Source organism: Typopeltis vanoorti, chromosome 13, assembly GCF_054136105.1.
Source record: "Typopeltis vanoorti isolate ZY-2024b chromosome 13, IOZ_Tvanoo_1.0, whole genome shotgun sequence".
Taxonomy (NCBI): domain Eukaryota; kingdom Metazoa; phylum Arthropoda; class Arachnida; order Uropygi; family Thelyphonidae; genus Typopeltis; species Typopeltis vanoorti.
The window spans coordinates 85,492,617-85,514,247 of NC_143561.1; the positions used below are offsets into that span (position 1 = coordinate 85,492,617).

At 35.2% G+C, this 21,631-nt stretch overlaps 1 protein-coding gene across 5 annotated transcripts in view; it reads left to right on the plus strand.

The window, feature by feature from the left end:
* Positions 1-21,631, plus strand: part of LOC150100330 (nicotinamide riboside kinase 1) — a 213,263-nt gene that overhangs the window by 35,684 nt on the left and 155,948 nt on the right. For all 5 annotated transcript variants that reach the window (XR_016549230.1, XR_016549229.1, XM_090402399.1 and 2 more), the window contains exons 3-4: positions 6,666-6,723; positions 19,271-19,385. Coding sequence is in view for 3 of the 5 variants with exons in the window: in XM_090402399.1 (XP_090258525.1) it covers positions 6,666-6,723; positions 19,271-19,385 (173 nt within the window). In the remaining 2 variants the exon portion in view is untranslated. The remainder of the gene's footprint in view (positions 1-6,665; positions 6,724-19,270; positions 19,386-21,631) is intronic.

A 21,631-nucleotide genomic window follows, 5' to 3' on the forward strand; every position in this document is an offset into this window, starting at 1 on the left:
AAAAGATCTTCAGTTTTTGTTTAATTCTATCACAATTGAAAATGCTATCAATCAGTTTATTAACTTTATTGATTTGTGATAATAGTATCAGACAAGAGGGGATGATAAGTAGAAAAATCATGAAGTGTTAAGAAAATCTTTCTAAAACATTCTCTTCTATCTTTTATGCCTACCACTTTGTTCTTGTTAATGCTGGTAAGATTAAGATTTTTGGTTCTCTTAAGAGATTTAAGAGCTTTTAATTCTGAAGGTGTAAGGTTTTAAAAGGTGATAGTTTCATGTGAAAGGAAAATCATAGCAGCTTGAAAGCAGATTCTGTGTTGCATTCTTAGAAGGAACTGAATGCAGGCCTCTGTCTATAAGATGGAAAAAAAAAAAACATAATAGGCAACTTTGTTGGAGAAATTGCATATTCATGGCCTTTGGCTAATAGTGAGATCTCATCCTAAGTAAGAGGACATGTGATAAATTTACAATGAAGATGGAGTTATAGAATGACCAACTGGTAAACTAGACTCTTGGTTAAGAGAGATCTTGAATAGAGTTAAAACCTCGCTTATAAGAATCCAGTACTAAGGTGAAAATTTTACATCGAATAAATTCATGTTCATGTAAGTTTTAGCTTCCATCATTATTTTAATAACAGGCTAGGTAAATGTACATCTGGATTTGCTTCAGGGCTCAGTAACTGGACTGCTGCTATTTAATTTGTATAGTAATGATAGAGACAATGATTTAAAGGGAAATATTTACTAGTTTGCTGATGAGGAAAGTTAGAGTAAGGTGTAGAGATGATTAAAATAGAATGACCAATAGGAAAGGATAATGGAACTGGTTTAATATAAAAAAGTGTAAAGTTATGGACCTTGAGATGAAAAGTTTATGAACTACTAACCAACAGGTACAACTAGATTCCTGGAAATTGATGAGGCTAAAGATTTGGACGTGATTGTGGATGGAGAGTTGAAGTTTGTAGGACATATTGCAAAAGTGGCCATACTCAGTTATTGAAAACTACATTGATAAGCAGAAATAAACAAGTGGTTATCCCTCTTTGATATAATCATATCTGCATTACTGTTTGTGTGTATATACCTGGTCACTTAGGTTTCTTGAGGATGAGGATGTGGTGGAGAGGATCTAGAGGGAAAATATTATCAAGGTAGTTGATAGTCTGAGGAATACATCCATCACATTCATTCTCTCTCTCTGATGAAAGATTCATTGATTGCAGAGGTTACAAAAGATTTTTTTATTTTTACTGATAATTTTAATATATTGTCACAGCAGTTATTTAATTTGGCTGAAGACTTGCAGTAGGTTTATTTAAAAGGCAACATCAGTTGCATAAAGTGAAATTAAGCTCAATATCTTCAATTTGAATATCAGGTTTAATACTACTTTTCTTAATGATATTATTATTATTTGCACCAGCTGTCATACCTTTTCTCGAATTCATTCACAGTACTTGCTCATACAACATCCTAAGGCAGTCCATTCAAATCATGCACACTACTCTATGAGAAAAAAATTCTAGCCCTGACCCACTTCTTGACAGCATTCATTCTCGACTCCCATGGATGTCCCCATGTCCTTTCCCCACCCTCCATAATGTGAAAAATTCCATCAACTGAAATCTTGTATGACCCTTTCAGAAGTTTGGAAATCTAAATCATATCACCTCTCTTTCAACTGTTTGCTAGTGTCTGCAGCCTACAAATTCTCAATTGTTTTCATAATCTGCATTCCACATCCTTGATATAATTTTTTGACGCTGTCCTTTGAACTCTCTCTCTCTCTCTCTCCACTGTATCAGAATCACCATGGAAACCAGGAGACCAGACTTGCACATAATAGTCCAAGTGAAATCTTAGTAAAGAGGCAAAATGACTTCCTTATCGTTACATGTCAAGATTCATTTCAGCATTGCCATTATTCCACTTAGATCATTTGTCCTCACAACCACCTCTAATTCTCTTTCTGTATTAAGAGGCGCATCCAGAAAGTAAGGTCTGTTCAGAATTTACTGCCAAGTAAGATATGGGAGAGGTGTCGTGCATGCATGATAGAACACAATAACTCATATTCTTAGATGACAATAAACAATAATGGAAACAGCTAGCTGTTTCCATTATTGCTTGTTGTCTTCTATGAATAATTTATGATAAGTGCTGTGATAAAAAAAAAAAAAAAAAAGTCTCACCAGTTGTGAAGTTGTTCATAGTGTGATACAGTTTTTGTGGGCAGGAAAACAATAGTGCTGCAGAAATTCATGGACAGTTGTGTAAGATTTACAGGTCTGATGTAACGAGTGACCATAGGGTTAAGCATTGGTATTGTTCGTTTAAATAAGGGCACAACAATGTTCACGATGAAGAGTGCAGTGGCCGGCCAAGTGTCGTTACAGACTGTTTGGTGAAAACAGTGAACATGAAAATTAATTGTGGTTCCTACATGAAGAAAATCAATGAGCAAAGATCCCTTTTCACTCCCAGAAGACAGAAGCCATTATTTTTTTTAACTGATAGTGCCTGTTTGAATTTTTTTTTTGCTTTCGGAGATGATAAATGGTCCCACTGTGCTCATTGTTGTTTTGACTCAATGTTTATGTACAGAATCCACGTTTTTTCACGATATGAGAGAGAAGTTCATCTTCTTCATTGTTTTGATGCTCCAAAAATTTTTGAACTGATTCCATTCATTTCAGTTTATGTACATCGGGCAGCATTTTTGGGACCCATCTGCAACAAAGTTTCTTATACACCAGCTTTTTTGCCATAGTTTCATGATAGACTGAGTGTGAAACTTATGGGAATTCAAAACGAAGTTCCATAATATGCAACAGAGATTCTCACATATTTTCATGTTCACCATTGCCTAACATCAAATCGTCTGTCACTAAAATTGGCTGGCCACTGTGCTTTTCATTGTGAACATAGTTGCACTTTTCATTAAACAAATGATACCATTGCCTAACCCTACAGTCACTTGTTATGTTAGACCTGTAAACCTTACTTAGTCATTGGTGAATTTCTGCAGCACTATTGTTTTCTGCCAACAAAAACGGTATCACAACTTGTGGGATTTTTTATCACACCACTCATTATAAATTATTTGTAGAGGACAAAAAACTATGATGGAACAAAAATAAATGGTTAACAGCTAGTTAATGAGTCACTCTATGCTATCACACATGCATGACCCCTCTCCCTTATCTTATTTGGCAGCAAATTCTGAACAGACTTTCCTTTCTGGATGCATCTCGTTATGATTTGAGACTCATAGAGAGTGGAGGATTCATTGAGAGAAGACATACATCATTCATAACAGATGCCATATCTTCTCTTAAACTCGTTCACACTAGATGTACTCACTACTTCAACAGGACGACTATTCCACTCAATGCTCTGTGAGAGAAAAATCTTCCACAGATGTCTGCTTGTCCTCCTCCCACTCTTCATATAACAGAAATTTTCATCTCTCAATATTCTATAATACCTTTTCAGAAGTTTATAAACCTCTACCACTTCACCTCTCTTTTATTTGTTTACTGGTGTGTGCAGTCCACATACTCAATATTGATACTGCATAATGCATAGCATTATACATGTCCAAAAGAGGTGTGGAGAATGCTTCACATTTTAGGATACTAAGGCAATTGATGTGAGGTCATTAGACTCTATATACAAGTAACCCAGTCATGAAGAGGAAGCACAAGCTTCGTTTGCTTACACTTGGATAAAGGATAAAACCAAAGCTATAAATTCTTTGCATCCTTAATTTACACATATTCAATATGTTCTCATAATCTACATTCTGTAATCCCAGTATTATCTTTGTGATTCTTCTTTGCATCCTTAACACTGCTTATTTATCTCCTCCAAACAAAGGAGACCATATCTGCATGCAGCAGTCCAGTCAAGGTGTGGTCATATCATAACCTTGTAAAGAGGAAAAAAAGGCTTCTTTAATATCATATTATCCTGTAAGGTGTAGTTGCAATTTTTGCTATGTGACCTTTGAATTTCAAATTCCAAGATACATAACCCCAAGGTCTCTAACCTCATCATGTTCTCAAAGCATAATCCCACCACTATAATGTGCCATTGCAAATCACATCACACCAAAGTGCACAACTTTACAACTAGCACTAAATTGATTGCCATTATCATTTTCTCACAGTTTTGGCCTATTCAAATCATTTTGTAAGTGTTGGATATCAGTTAGCTTCTTATGTTGCCTTGCCTGTTTTTGCATTTTCAGCAAACAGTTGAAGAATTAATGTAAAGATTGAACAACAATGATCCAAGGATTGATCTCTGAAGTATCTGCTGGTCACCTTAAATCTGGCAGATTCACCCCTGCTTCTCATATAACATATATCACTCTTTTATATCTGTCAGCCACAGACTTATCCAAGTCGATTATTTTAGAAATTATGGACTTTACAACCGTGTTATAAATAACTCTTTTAATATCCTGACGTTTCAATCTTCATATTAAGATCATCATCTGGAGCATATACAAATATCCAGGACAAACTAAGTTACATGACATACAGTAAGCTAGAGAAACAATGAATTGATCACAAGGTATTCTACTGGCATGACCTCTAGTGAAAAAAAATAAAATAATAATTATTATTATTTATAAACTACATCAAGCTAAATTCTATTTACAATAACATGAATAAACATTCTTTCTTACAGATAGTTTTCTTTAAGTAACAATGATGTCCTAATTTTAGCATTACAATTGTTATTTTTGATTTAGGATCCTGGATTTTCTAGTCCTGTTTATAGTTGCTCTTAGAGAGGAAAGTTCTGTGGGTTGAATATATGCCTTCCATATGTTTGGGATTTTTAGACCATCATTATTGTTCAGATTGGGGTGGTTGGTAATAATCTCACAGGCTTCCTTAAATTTGCGTTCATACCATGTTTTGGTGTGATGTAGACAACTAGTGCTTTTCCAGTCAGTTCTATGTAAGATGTTCAGGGCATGATCAGAAAGGCCAGCTTCACCATAATTATTATATGTAATGTGTCATTTATGTTCTTTTTGTCTGATAGGAATTGTGCATCCTGTTTCTCCTATATACGGCATGTTACAGGTGCAATAAATATAGTATACTCCAGGGTGGGCCAGCGGAGGGAGTGGGTCTTTGGATGAGTTGAGGAAGCTTTTGAATTTTGTAGGAGATTTAAAGGTGGCTTTGAGGTTGTATTTTTGTAGTACTCTGTTTATTTTATGTGATGTCCCTTTAATGTAAGGAATGGTTATAGTTTTATTGTAGTCTGGTTTGTCTTTGTTTTTTATCGAGGTCTCTACAAGACCTCGATAAAAAACCTTTATTGAGGAATTTTGTTGAGATTGATAAACAGAACACACTTCCGTTTCTAGATACACTTGTCACACGTCTTCTTTCTGGCAATCTTTCCATCTCTGTTTACCGGAAACTGACACATACTGGCCAATATATACACATAGACTCCTACCACCACCTAACACAAAAACTAGGTGTCATTAATACTCTAAAAAACAGGACTCTGAAGATCTGCTCTGATCTGCTCTGAAGATCAGAAATTCATCTTTCAGAAGGCACTGAAAGATGAATTTAAAGTTATCAGCAATACTTTTCAAAAAAATGGGTACAGCCAAAACACTATTAACAAAATTCTTTACAACACCTCAATAAAAAAACAAAAACAAACCAGCCTACTATAACTGTTCCTTACATTAAAGGGACATCAGATAAAATAAACAGAATACTACAAAAATACAACCTCAAAGCCACCTTTAAACCTCCTGCAAAATTCAAAAGCTTACTCAACTCATCCAAAGACCCACTCCCTCCGCTGGCCCACCCTGGAGTATGCAGTATTTATTGCACCTGTAACATACCATGTATAGGAGAAACAGGATGCACAATTCCTATCTCAGACAAAAAGAACATAAACGACACATTAAATATAATAATTATGGTGAAGCTGGACTTTCTGATCATGCCCTTGAACACCTTACATGGAATTGACTGGAAAAGCACTAGTAGGCTACATCACACCAAAAAATGGTATGAACACAAATTTAAGGATGCCTGTGAGATTATTACCAACCACCTCAATCTGAACAATAATGATGGTCTAAAAATCCCAAACATATGGAAGGCATATATTCAACCCACAGAACTTTCCTCTCTAAGAGCAACTATAAACAGGACTAGAAAATCCAGGCTCCTAAATCAAAAATAATTGTAATGCTAAAAATAGGACATCATTGTTACTTAAAGAAAACTATCTGTAAGAAAGAATGTTTATTCATGTTATCATAAGTAGAATTTAGCTTGATGTTGTATTTATCTTTTAAAATAATGCCACATAAAATGCTGTTTATGCAACAGCATTTTATGCGGCATCCACTTGAACATCACATGAAAGGCTGTTGCCACATGAAGCCCCAGTTGGTTTTTTGCATTCTTTGTTTGTTTGAATTTTAGTTATTTTAGTAGTCATCGAAATCACTAGGGATTAAGCAGATCTTTTATACATGCCTTATCCTGCTATGCCTTCTTTTTGAAATGTATTATAAGTTTAGTGTTTTACATTTTTTTTTTAGGACTGAAAGGTTAAATTATTGATTACTAATGTGACTTTTATTTCTGACAGCCTAAGGAAAGTAAGAACCATGTTATAATACCAGATTTAAATCATGCTAATTGGGAGTGTAAGTATTCCTGTTATTTATAAGTATTCCTATATTTGTTAAGACTTTGTATGAAATAATATGGGATTTGCTTAACAAATATCTGTATTGATAAGCTGCAAAGAATAGACCTGCAGAATCAGGATTGTGTCTCTTTCAAGTGAATCTTCTTAAAAAGCAGACCTGTCTCTTCTTTTTTGCAATTATTGAAAATGTATCAAAATCGCTTTCTGATACATGGCTATCAGTATCTGTGATCCTTCAAAAGTTTGAGTGTTGGGAAGAAATGGAAAGTCACACAGGAACCAATAGCCAGCCAGTGTGGTAGATGGGTTACTCCTGGTGGTCTGTTTCCCCCCCCCCCCCCACCTAAACCTCTTTTTATGTTTACATTTTCAATTAAAACTGAGTATCAGCAGCTAAGGAAAAATTAGTCTTTCTGGTTTTTTATATGCATTTAATTATCCATCATTTTGAACTGTGCAATTCTTTCAGTTTAGTTTTTCTCAGTGTTTGGCAATCGAGATTTAGTGCAATTGAGACTTTGAGGGTCTCAACAGAACTTCTCAAAGACTTATATCCACACCTTAGCAGCATTGCTATATACCATTTTCATTCAATCTTATGCTTCACTATCCTTTTTATTCATTTTTGCATTCATAAACAAGTTTGTTTTCAGTTGGAATTATTTTAATTTTTAAAACAGAACTGGTATAATAACTATACTTCTTTTATGCCATGAACCTTTATTGCAGTAAGATTTTTTTAAAAAAAATGATTTGGTTATATAAAGAAAATACTTTATTAATAACATTATTGTTCATTGTTTTATGAGCATTCTCAGTAGACCAGCTTAAATGATGGAACAGTAGCATAAATGATAAAGACCAGTAGTACAGATGTAACATTATAAATATTTAATTCAAATTCAATATAAAGATGTTGAAAAACAAATTACTTTACTCCAAATTAGAACACATCAGATGTGTAAATTTATCCCATTATGGAAATTAGTAATTCTTACTACTCTTCATCATTGTTAATTATTATTTTGTTACCTTGGTTATTCTATCCCTTGCTAGGGTCTAAATTTTACTAGGGTGGTCTGAAAAGTTCTCAGCCTCGACCATATGTGGCAACACTATCGGCAAGATTTTTTTTTTCTAAGTTGGTACATCTGTCATAAGCATCCGTGTGAAATTGCAAGTCATTCTATCGAGTAGTTTGTTTTATACAGCTGTCTAAAGCAAAAGTGTTGTCTGTATCCCTTGAAATGGATAAAATTGAGTATCGTGTGGTTATAAAATTCTTTGTAAAAGAAGGTTTAACGGCAAAAAAAAAATTCATTTAAAGTTCATAAAAGTTTATGGGCACTCTTCTTCTTCGTTTTTGACAATTAAGAAATGGGCTGCCGAATTTAAATGTGGCCATACCATCCTTGAAGATGATCCACCTGAAGGACGTCCAAAAAGTGTAACAGCACCAGAAATCATTGATAAAGTGCACGATATGGTATTGGATGACCGGCGAGTCAAAGTGCATGAAATTGCTGAGACTATTGGCATTTCAAAAGAACATGTAGGATATATTTTGCATGAAGAATTGCAAATGAAAAAGCTTTGCGCAAGATGGGTGCCGCTCTTGCTCACAGCAGATCAAAAAATGCACTCGCATGAAAATCTCTGAACAGTGCTTGGAGTATTTCAACAAGAAAAAAAAACTGATTTTGTGCATCGATTTATTACTATGGACGAGACTTGGATTCACCATTACACACCAGAATCCAAACAGAAATCAAAATGGTGGACAAAAGCCAGTTGCTCAGTGCCAAAGAAGACTAAGTCAGTTCCATCAGCAAGAAAGGTCATGGCATCGGTGTTTTGGCTAAAGGCATTTTGTTTATTAATTATCTTGAAAAGGGTAAAACAATAACCGGGGAATATTATTCCGATCTTTTAACCAGTCAATATCTCAGGAGTGGCGGTAAAGATTTGAGAAAGTTATTGGAGTTTTTAAATAAAATTCTATATAATTTTTTCTACATGTGTTAAACTGTAAAAGTTAATTTATAATGTCAAGTGAATTTGTCCCAGAAGTGGTTGAACACTCGACTGCACATACTTCTTTCAGAAATGTTTTCCTTTATATTTCTTGCATTTCATGTAGCTACTTTAGAATGTGCCTAATTTTTTTATCCTTTCTAAGTCAGAATCCATTATTTGCGTTCTTGCATTTCATGTAGCTACTTTAGAATGTGCCTAATTTTTTTATCCTTTCCAAGTCAGAATCCATTATTTGCGTCCACTGAATTTTCCATTTGAAACTTTTTATGTTATACAGGTTTTTATTTGGTAATGAGCTTTATACAAACTCTCAACTTTGAATACCAGGGCATCTTTGTCTGGCACCTTTCTTGACTTGTCCAGCTAGGGAAGCTGTACATGTAGTTTAGGTAGCTTTAACTTATAGCTATGTACCCACTCATTTTTTCTAGTCTAGACATGCACTTAACAATCCCCCCCCCCACGCTCTTCAACATGTCTGGTTTCTCTGGCTCAGTCTGTACAAAGATTGATGGTACCATTGAAACTTTGACAGAGTAGGATATCCATCCATTTACCAGCGCATACCAATTGAGTCTGTAGAGCTATATGAATACTGTGACAGTGCACTGGTTTTTTTTTTTTTTTTTTTTGGGCCTAGAGCATTAAGAATAAAGGCATCAAGCTTTATTATTGATTGATTCAATCTGTGAAGATTTTTGGTATCAGTGAAACTTAGTTGACAGAGGAGTCCTGACAGGCAATAGAAATGAAAGGATATAGCATATATTAGAATAGGGAGTGCTACTTATGGTAGGAATCACCTACCATAAGTAACACTCCACTAAACAAGGTAGTGGAGTGCTACTTATGGTAGGTGATGAATTGTGCTCTCTTAAGGTAGGGAATCAGAAGGGAAATAACACTGATGGTTTTGAGAGTATTTGTTATGAGGTAGAATTGAATGGTATGGATCTTGATGAAGACCAGGAAATATGGATGGTAGTGAGTAGGCAATGTTTAGACAAATTAGTTTAAAAATTAGTCAGGTGCAAAATGATTGATCATTATGAAATACTTTAACTGTAGCACCATAAACTGGGCAGAGGAAACACCATACAAAGGAAAATAAAATTTCCTTTGCATGGCTTGTGTTATGTCACTTTGTCATAACATTGGTGGATCTGATTTGAAGGAGACATCATACTTTCCCCTAGTTGGTTAGAGTAACTATGTAGTTCTGACTTGAAGGCTGAATTCTCTAGCTTGGAGTAGTATATAGTAGATGAAAGAATTGAAGGAAGAGGCTAGTACAGTGGTCGATAGAAAAATATAAGACATCATTGTACGGGTAATATTTAATTCGGTTAACTTGGATTACCTCCATCCTGAATGACAACGCAATTAAGAGTGAATCGTGGGAACAGTGTTATGAATAGGACCTGTAAGATAGAGTAAGGTCATGAAAATAGTTACTGAGGCCAATCAAGTAGGCTAAAATGACGTATTTACCAATAAACGGATGTTGGTGGTTCCTACCCAGCTGGCGCGGCGGGAGCAAGATTGCAACATGTGCACGTTTCTTATTTACTTATACTTACACGTATTCAATCCCAGTCTCATTTTCGCGTATCGACATATAAGTGAGCATTAATTCTAAAATTCTTCAACATACATATTATAATTCATTCACAAACTAAACTTCTTTATGTTGAAGAGTTGAGTAGGGCTGGTAGTAATGCCGCTGATATTAATACCAGTAGTTCATTAATATCACTAGTAATACCAGTGATATTACTAGTGACAGTAGTAGTAATAGTAATATAATAATATATACCATATTATACATACAATAAACACTGTAACTATAAAATAAACAATCTAAAAATTCACATAAGCATCTTTTTTTTTTTGCTTGTCCTATTATAATTACGTAATAGTAAAATAGAGGGGGGTCGATAAAAAGTCAAGAAACTCTTGAAGGGGTCGGCAGTCAAAGAAGTTTGGTGACCCCTGGGCTAGTAGTACATAAGAGTTAGTTAAGAAATATTTGTTAACAGCTATTGAAGAGAAATTATAGGACTGCTACAAGAACTCTTCCACTGAACACTGATGTTATTTGAATGTTGCATCATCATCAAGTCATCATATGATTCACCTTCTTGGAATAAGTCTAACCTCAAATCTCTCTCTCTCTCTCTTGGCACAAATATATCATGTATATTGCCTCCTCTGCATCCAAAAAACTAGGTTTTTCTCTTTTGCTTGAAGCATTACTTTAATGCTAAACAGCTCCTAACTTTTTTTTATATAGAAAAAAGTGGTGGTTTAATTGATTGACAACCCCCTATCTCACTAATACGTTCCACTCACTTTTGGACAATTATTCAAATTGTCCAAAAGTGAGTCTCCATAGCCTGCATCTTATAAATACTTCTATGGCTGCTGTTCATCAGAATTTGTATTAATAATTCCCCACCCTCTTGCAAATCCATCCAAACACATCCTCAACTAGCAGCTAACCAACATCCTCTCAGTTTAACTCCAAACCCACAGAACAAATTTCTCCTCTTCTTCATTTATCCCTTTCACTTTTTCCCTCTGGCACAGTCTTCCACCACGTTTCCTAAGGATAATAACCCACAGTTTTTCAAGTCAAATGTGAATAAGTTCCTTATTGCCCATCCATAGTACTAGCATACGATAGGTTGCCCAACCTCTCATGGATGGGTTCTTTATACAACAACAACAACAACAAAAAAAAAAAAACACTCATACTTCCAATTCCATGACAAATTCAACAAGCAGAAAGAAGGCCTACCAGTAGACTTGCCACTATCTCTGCCTGAAGGCAGAGATAGTGGCAAGATTTTTTATGGAATTATTTGAATAACAGGCCGTTAGGAATTACAAATTCCAGATTGAATTTTGGCTGGCTGTTCTGTATAGATGACGTGTTCATCAAATGGCTCATTTTGGCAAAACAACTACAAATCTTTGTTGATTATGTTAACAACATTCATTCTTGTATAAAGTTCACTGTCAAATTATAAAAATAAAATACCAGATTATTGTCTTTTTTAGACACTACTGGAGGTCACCACACAAAATAAACTTAGCTATTCACCTGTATAAAACCAACATGCACACATGCATGAAGATATAGTATGCCCACCCTTTCTAGATCTCTACTTGGCATTTTGCCAAGAATAGTAGATTCAACAGTAGGGGTGAAAGAAATGAAGAATGTATGAATTGGTCGTCAACATGCGAAATCACATGCTTTCTTGACTGTCGCTTGCTACTAGTAGCTTGATTTTTGTTGTCGCTCTTTTTTTTTTTTTTTTGCATTATTTTTTTATTATTAATTTGTATGATAGATCCAGTACAGTCAGCAAGTTCTGGTGTTAAATCTTTCAGTAGCTCTTGCAAAAGAATATTGAATAATGTGCTGACATTCTGCGAAAAAGAATTGTTAAAAAGCAGTCTCCTTGTTCCCCTTTCTCAAGTCATAAAATGTGCAAGTGCAATTGCGGGCGTATCGGGGTCGACTGTTAAAAGAATTTGTAGGGAATCAAAAGGCGAAGGTAAGCCAAAATTTAAATCTCCTAAAAAAAAAAAGCGCCAGAGAAAGCAAACCATAGAAACCGTAGCTTTGAATGATTTTGATGTAGGTGTTATAAGAAGAATTATTCACGAATTTTACGTGGTCGAGAAAAGAGTGTCAACTGTTCCAAAATTGATTCCTGTGTTTAAAGAAAAAATTAATTTTCCTTGGAAAAAAGAAACTTTAAGGAAAATACTTCATGAAATCGGATTTTGTTTTAAAAAGTCCCAGAATAAAAGGAAACTTATCATGGAGCGAAGTGACATTGATTTATCTATAACACAGTATTTGAGAGCAATATGACATTTCAGGGAGGAGAAAAGACCGATTGTGTATCTAGATGAAACTTGGATTGATAGTAATTTAACTCATGGAAAATTTTGACAGTCTAAAGAAGAATGTGGGGTGCTACAAACCGGAAATGCCTCGCGGCACATAATAATTTTGTGTGTGTGTGGGGGGGGGGGAAGAGAAATGGGTTTTTACCGAATTCAAACTTACTATACAAAGCCAATTCAACTACTGGAGATTACCATGGGCAAATGAATTCTACGATCTTCGAAAAGTGTACAGAAAGAAAAACTGATTCCAAAACTTCCTAAAAATGCTGTTTTTATAATTGATAATGTTTCACATCACTCTGTTCAATTAAACAAAGTTCAAAATTGGTCTAATAAGAAGCAAGTTCTTATGGATTGGCTCTCTGCAAATAACATTTCTCATTCCCCAGATAAGCGAAAATTTGAATTGTTTAATTTGGTCAAAAGAAATTTGTCCACAACTAAACTATTTAAATTCGACACGATGCTCAAAGAGCATGGATTTCTAGCTTTGAGGCTACCACCATATGTGATATGGTGGTAGCCTCAAATATTACTCATATCATACTCAATAGCATGAAGTAGCCTTAATGCTATTGAGTATGTTTGATGCAGAAGTGAAAAGTTTCATTCGCCATTGCAACGTAACTGGGGATATTGAAATGTCGAAACTTTTTAAGCTTTCAGAACAGGCGATTGAAAGTATTAAACTGGGAAAATATTGCTCTCATGTCACCTAATTAGAAAATATGTATTGGGACAGAGACGGAATTATTGAAGAATTATGGGAACCTTTGGTGATCAGTTTAAGTGAAAGTGATGGCTATTCGGACACCGATTCAGATGACTATGAAGATTAAAAGGATTTGATAATGGTATTTTTTTTCCAACTTTTTTTTGTATTGGTTCGTTAAAAGAGTCACAACAAATCATAAATAATTAATCTCTTTAGGACATTAAAGTGTCTCAGTTCTCTCATCTGTAAGTTTAGAATATCTAAGTTCATTTGAAAAAAATTTCTGTTTTTCTGTATAATTATTTGTATTTTATAGAAAACTTTCTTAAAAATAAATTTCGTTAAATTTTTGTTTTATGCTATACCTTTTTTTTAATTTTGTTAATACAACAACAACATTTTTCCAACTGTCATACAAGCAAAATAGTTACACTTTAAAAACTACAATGTTTGTAAAAGAAAAGCTAAATTTTCCGACCTGTAATAATAAACAAATTCATTCCAGAAGATAGATCGATTACCCTATTATTGGAATGGATTCTCCTTTTTGGGACATGCGCAGAAGTGTCAAAGTGTCTCTAATCTGTGGACGAACTATACTTCCATGCAAAGTCTCATTGCCATCCATCAAAAAAAAAATTGGTGATATAAAAAGCCTGCAAGACAGGATATATAACATTTCCAGCAGGTGTGTAGAAAAGCCAAGAACTTGAATACTTCAAAAAGAACTTGAATGATTTTTGAAAAAACTTGAAAACTCGAAAAATGTTATAACTAAAAATTGGTCAAGAACATTCGAAAAGAGCTCTCTAGACAAACAGATGGATAAAAACAGAAATATGGGTTGTAGTATTGCTCCTTCATGGACAATATTTCAATGATATTGTGTTAACAAGGAATAAAAGTAGCCTTATCTTCAGAAGACTACATAACAAGGCCACAAGTCTCCTTTCACCTCCTAAACCTCTCCATTCTCCACTCAAAAACCTGGCAGTATAGACAATGTGGAATTTTGTGATATTGAACAAACAGACCATCTGGGAAGCTATGCATGCCAGAACACACCACAGATAGGTAGAAGAATTAAATCAGAACTAGCAGCATAGATAACAAAAACAAATCACGAAGTACTATGAAATGGCCTACATTAATAACAGTGTCTTCATCACAACATTCAAAGAGTCATCAGAAATTTTTTATTTATTTTTTTTAAAATCTGAATTAACAAGAAAAACCAGGTATTGATCCTACATCAGAAACCTGGTGTATGCAGATTATTGACTTGCTGCTGTTCATCATAATACAAATGTAAATCTTGTGCACATGTACAACATTTTTAGACTATTTCAAATATTTTGTATTACTGTTGTTATGAATTTTCTGTTGCTTAACTGTCAGGTAATATCAGTTATCAGTTTAGTTTTTTATTCCATTCTTCTGAAGAAGTGTACTAATAACTAGTAGAGATTAAAAACAGTAAAATATTTGTTTAACAGTCTGCTTGTGGAATATACACTCAATGGACAAAATATTAGAGATACCTGCCTAATAGCATGTTGGTCCTCCTCTAGTACGAATAACTGCCTACATGCTCTGAGACATTGACTCCAACCATGCCTGTTGCAGAATTTTCTGCAACTGTGCTTTAGATGTCATTCCTGGATGCATGGATCTGATGACTTGCTCTATGGCATCCCAGAGAGATTCAATCGGATTTAAATCCAGGGACCTTGTTAGCCACTGAATGGTCCCAAACTCATATGAGTGTTCCTCGAGCCATGTTTGGGATGGTTGCAACCTGGTGGGGCAGCACAATGTCCTGCTGAAACAGACCATCAGCTGCAGGATTTGCGAAGGCTATTGAAGTGTGTAGGTGATCAGCCAACACATTCTAGTAGCTTGCAGCATTTAAAGATCCCTCCATACACAACTAAGGGGCCTAATGTGTCACATGAGAAGGCTCCTCAAACCATCACAGAGCCACAACCTCCTTGAACAGAGCCGACCTGGCACGACAGTGCCATGGCCTTATGCTGTTGATGCCGCACCTGCACCCTCCCATCGGCTCAGTAGAATTCATAATAGAATTCATCAGACCACATGACTCTGGTCCACTCTGCAGAGGTTTGTTTTGATGGTCCCTGACACGAGGTGAGGCACAATGCCTGATTACGAGCTGTTAACAGTCTTACATGATTAGGTCATCGGCTCCTGCAGAGTATGCCCTACCATTTGGACTTCCGACATTGAAATTGGATGTGATTTGTGCCACTGTTGCCCTGTGATTAATCTGTACGATCACAGACAGCCTACGTCGGTCCCCAATCATCAGTGGCATGTGGTTGATCACCACTAGCTCACTGGGGGCACTGATATATCTGTTGATGGTATACTTGCAGTAAACCCTTGATATGGTTGCCCTCGGGAACCATATGGTTTTTACCACTTGGGCTATAGAATGATCCATCTGTCTTGCACTGAAAATACATCCATGATCAAAGATTGCAATACATTGTTGGGAAGCTCTGATACCTGCCTATTTACTGTCTGCATTTGGTTTAGGTACATTTCATTCTGCATGGGGGATTCCATTGTCAACTTCCCCATAACCCCTATCTGTAATGTTTTGTCCATTGAGTGTATACTAGATATAAATGTTCCATATGTTTCCCATCCATAGAAGTCTCTGAAGAAAACCTCTTTACCATTTCAAAGTGGAAATAAAATTTCCATTAAAGAAGATGACCACAACTTTGTTATAAAATATATGTTTGCTTTTATTAGCCATTATGATAATTTACCACCAGATAATGCATCAACTAGTTTCACACATTTATGTGTAATGCCTTTTTCATTGGGGTGGATTAAGAAAGAATGAAAAAAATTAAAACCAAACTCTGATAAACTATTATTAGAACAGAAAGAAATGTGAATGCATGATGGGTGTGCACATCATTTATTAACAAATATAATTAATGAATCAGCTCTGGTCATTAATTTGCATGACTCTCACCAGGAACCAGTGTCTCGCCTTAAATGGCATCTGAAAATCTAAGCAGATCTCTCAACATACCAGACTTCTCCAACAGTCATGTCATGCCGTGTACACACTATCCAATGAGACAGGCAGTGTGTGTGTACGCACGCACACACACACACCATGAATTAGTTTTGCTTTTTATTGTTTCTGTTCTAACAGGATGAGATTTTAATTATTTTTTCATCCTTTTTTGGTATGCTATCCTGAACAAGCCAGTAGACATACATATGCAAAACTAGTCAGTGAATTGTTTAGTTGTAATTACTATAACAATTAATTAATTCAGTAGGTTTGATGAGCTGGATAAATGGATGTTGACCAGGCTGCTTGTTCTTCAGCCTTGAATAAAAGCGGAGGAATGATAACAGCCAATTCAGCTAACATTTGTCTATGAAAATGCCTATAGAAGAGAAGACATAAGAAACAAAATGTCTCTGAGAGAGTGATTGTATTGAATCTCTGAGAGATGGACAGTCTATTTCTGATTTTCCCTTCTCTTCTTTAAAAAAAAAAAAAACCAAAGCATTCTTTAGGAGGCTTTAGGTATATCACTGATGAAATTAGACACATTTTCAATTTATACAGTGTCAGCAGTTGTACAGGTGAGAAGTAGTCTTGAGTGGAGAAAAAGCACACCTAATTGTTTGGAGGCTGAAGAAGCTGTGGCTAAGATGGGTTTATGCCATGAGTGATTAGAAGTGTAAATCAGCATGGGAAGTGAAGTGCAATCTTTCTAGCAAGAACTAAGACAGTACTGTTTTGGTAATGCTGAAGTGCACAAAGTTACTTGCTGTCAGATGAAGAGGAATGTTATGTCATCAGCATAGTTTTAGATAGGATTTGAAATCAGTGAGAGAAATAAGTCATTTGTGTACAGGAAGAGATAGGATAACAAACCTCTCTGATACTCCAACATTGGTTTGGAAATCTAAGTGTGAGAAGTTACCTTCCATGATGTTTAGTGAACACCCAGTGGAAACTGTAGACCCAGTTGCAAAGGTATGACAGTAATTTACAGAGAAGTCCTATCAAATGCCATACAAATGTCTAGAGCAGTCATATGAGTTTCTGCAAGCCTGTCTCTAGTATGTATCCTAAGATGGGTTTGTTGGCTAGGATATAGATCGACTGTGGATAAAAAGTGACAAAATCTGGACTGCTGCTCACTAATTAGCTGGTGGGTGTATAGGTAACAAAGCCATAAACTAAATTTTTTTTATTTTATTATAAAATGAAATAAATTTTGTTGGAGATCTAAAAAGCATTCTTATTTTAATGGTCTGCATTTGATGCTGTATCAATGTATTTTCCTACTGTAGTTGATTATTAGACCAATTTATGTTGAAGAAGTTAGCTGCTCTACGTATCCAAGCACCAATACATAAATATAGAAGTTCATGCATTAGCTTATGTTTGTATATATATTTTCGTATAATACCATGAAAATTAGAATAGAAACCATAATATAATTACACTCATTTTCACAAGGTTTTTTTTTTTTTTTTTTTTTTTTCAAATTGCTTATATACCATTTACAGAAAAATCCTGAAAATTGGAGGTTGAAATTTGAAATTTAGAAATTGTAACTATTATACACTTCATGGAAAGAAATCAAAGGACACCCACATGGGAAAGGTGCATTGTGCCATGTAATGAGTCAAGTGTTGTAGCTGCTATAAATTGGAGGAATATGATGCTTCCAGCTCAATGTAACTGTGTCCAGGTGAAATAGCTGTAAGAAGGGAACTGACGGAGTTTGAAAAAGGCATTGTGATAGAATGCCATGTTGGAAACCTATCTCTTCATTAAATTTTTGACAAATTGGGCCATCCCAAGTCAACAGCCAGTGACACCATACTTAGATAGAAGTGCAGGGAATCAACTGCAAGTGCTACCCACAGTGAATGACCCACCACACTCACCAAACATGACCATAGAGTACTATGAAGGATATGTAAAAACCTTCATTAATCGGCTGACACTTTGAATTGGAGATCTGGGCATTAACTAGCAGATAAATCTGCACAAAACATTCTGAACTGAGGCTCACAGCATAGATTTCTGTGGTAGAACCTCAGTATGCAAGCTCCACATTACCTGAACCAATATATAGCATCATCTTCAGTGGTAGTGGAAGCTTGGAAAGCTATGTTATGGAGTGATGAATCGCGCTACACCCTCTACTGAGTAGATAAACTGGTGTGAGAGTGGTGGATGCCTGGTGTACGTCTCTTACCAGAGTGTGTTATCCCATTTATGAATTTTGGTGGGCAGTGTAATAGTATGGTTCTGTTTTTTTCTGGTTTGGCTTCAGACCTCTGTTTGTGATGCCATGATGAACATTGAACTCTGAGAGGTATCTGAACATTCTCCAGAATATTCACATTATTTCTTTCAGCAAGACAGTGCACTGTCATAAGGCTACCACTGTAGCTGCATGGTTTATGGACATGAATGTCATGACACTTGACTGGCCTCCACAGAGTCCTGATCTCAAGCCTATTGAACATCTGTTGGATTAACTGGAGCATCAGGTGAGATCAAAGGACATCTGTCCCACAACAATCCAGGACCTCATTACATGCCTACAGGAAGAACGGTCTAAAATTTCCATTGATCACTATCATACGACTATTTGTCCATGGCTGTTTGTTCCTCACAACTGTGGTGTCCTTTGACTTCTTTCCAAGCAGTATATGTATTTCTGAGATAATGTATATAACAATATACAGAATTTATACAAAATAAGGCAACAGTAAATAAAGAGGAATTTATGTATTGAATTCATAATATATTTAATGTAATTAATTTTGTTTCTTAAAGGTCTTGAAAGTGTAGATTGGAATCTCCTGATGAACAGAGTAAAACAAATTATTAACCAGGACTGTCCAGAGTTATCGTATCTGATTATCGATGGACACTTGATATTCAACTACAAGTAAGCAGGTTTAGCTTCCGCATAAAATTTTTATCATAAAAAAAAAATTGTGAAATTACATTCTAGCATTTAAAACTTCTATAAATCATTCTCATTAAAAGTGATTTTCCTTTTGTTATTTTATTCTCAAACTGCTTCAAAGGTCTGCCTAATTAAATCATGTATCTTCTTTGTTTTATCTACTTTCATGCACTATAACTGCAGTTCATGTCTTATATGCATTGTTTCCCACTCTTAATGTAATTATTTTTTCATTTATTTTATTTTTTATTCTATCCCCCCCCCCTTATATCCTGTAATACAGTATCGTATTCAACTTATTAAATAACCAGGTTTCTTGTAGACCTTTTCATTTTAAACTGAATGTTTCTCTGATATTTTTTTGCTGTCTATATTACTGATAACAGCAACTACAGGAAAATATTTAGCACAAAAAAAAAAAAAAAAAAAAAAAACTCGAATGTTTTGAGGTTTTCTTTTGTTTTTAGATCATCATCATCAAATTCCTGACATGTACCCTCAAGGGGCGTACAAGATATGATAGTACTACATGAAAAATTTACATCATTACTAACTTATTTTCTACAATTTTCCTCCAAATCAGTCTGTTACTTGTCGAGACTCCAATATTATCATTATCAGATCTTATATTTCTATTGTCTAAGGCACATTGTATCGTATCAATCCACCTATATCTTGGTCTTCCTCTTGGTCGTTTTCCTGCCAACCTGGCAGAGAACACTTGTTTTGCTAATCTTTCCTCGCCCATTCTGTTTTAAGTGACCATACCACCTGAGATTAGCTCTGCTAACGCATTCCTGGATGCCGACAATGTCAAGTTCTTTCCTAATATCCTCATTTTTAATATGATATTGCCATTGATGCCATCTGTTCACACCTCTAATCTTTCTCAGGACTCTCATATCTGTGATCTCTAGTCTTTGGTCAAGTGTTTTACTTCTGACCCAGCTCTCAGATCCATAAGTTAAAACTGGTTTGTACACTGTCTTGTATACAGCTAATTTAGTGTTCCGACTAATTTCTCTCTTATTCCAAATGAATTTATTCAGTTGACTTCCTACCATACCAGCTTTGTTGATTCTGTTGTCTATTTCCATATTTAATTTACCGTCTTCAGTAAAAATCGTACCTAAGTAGCTGAAATGTTTTACTTGTTCCACAGGTTCCCCGTTCACAACACAGTTGACATTTTCAACAATTCTACCTTTCATTGTCTTTGTCTTTTTAATGCTGACCCTCATACCATATCTATTACAACAGTTATTCAATTTAGTCAAGGAATCTTGCAAACTTGTAGCAGAATTATTCAGAAGTATAACATCGTCTGCATAAAGCAAAGAGCTGACATTAACATCTCCAATTCTGATATCATGTTTAATACCACTTTCCTTCATAATGTGATCCATATAGATAATGAATAACAGAGGGGATAATGTACATCCTTGTCTCACACCAGATTTAACATTAAACCATCTTCCTGTACTTTCTTAAATTTTAACTGCTGATTTACAACTCAAATACAGACTAAGTATTGCTTGATATAATGCCCCACTGACACCATATAACTGTAGCATATTGAATAGCTTCTCTCTTGGCACCTTGTCATATGCCTTTTCCAGATCGACAAAACTTAAATACAGATCTTTGTTATATTCCCATGCTTTTTCGACTATTTGTCGTAAAGTGAAGATCTGATCCTGATGTCCTTTATTTGGCCTGAATCCAGCTTGAACCGTTTCTCAAGTATACTTGCATAGATCTTGCCAGGAACACTCAGTAGGCAAATGCCTCTATAATTCTCACATTCAGTTTTATTTCCCTTTTTACATATGGGTACTATTAGAGCTCTATTCCAATAATCGGGAATTCGTCCCTCTGTCCAGACTTTCTGAACTATGCAATACAGCCACTGTAAGACTTTTATACCACCATACTTCAGCATTTCTAGTCGAATATCATCTACTCCTGCTGCCTTTCCACATTTCAAGCCTTTGATTGCTTTTTCTACTTCAAGTATTGATATGTATTCCTGACTGTATGCCTGTTGAGTGTTTTTTTACCACTGTGCTATCACTGCTTGTTTCATTTAGTAATTTCTCGAAGTAATTACTCCATACTTCAAGGATATCTTTTTCTTCCGTTTTCATGTCACCTTTATCATCTCTAACTCCTTTTACAGCACTCTTTCCTCCATTTTTAAACTTCTTCAACAACCTCCAGAATAT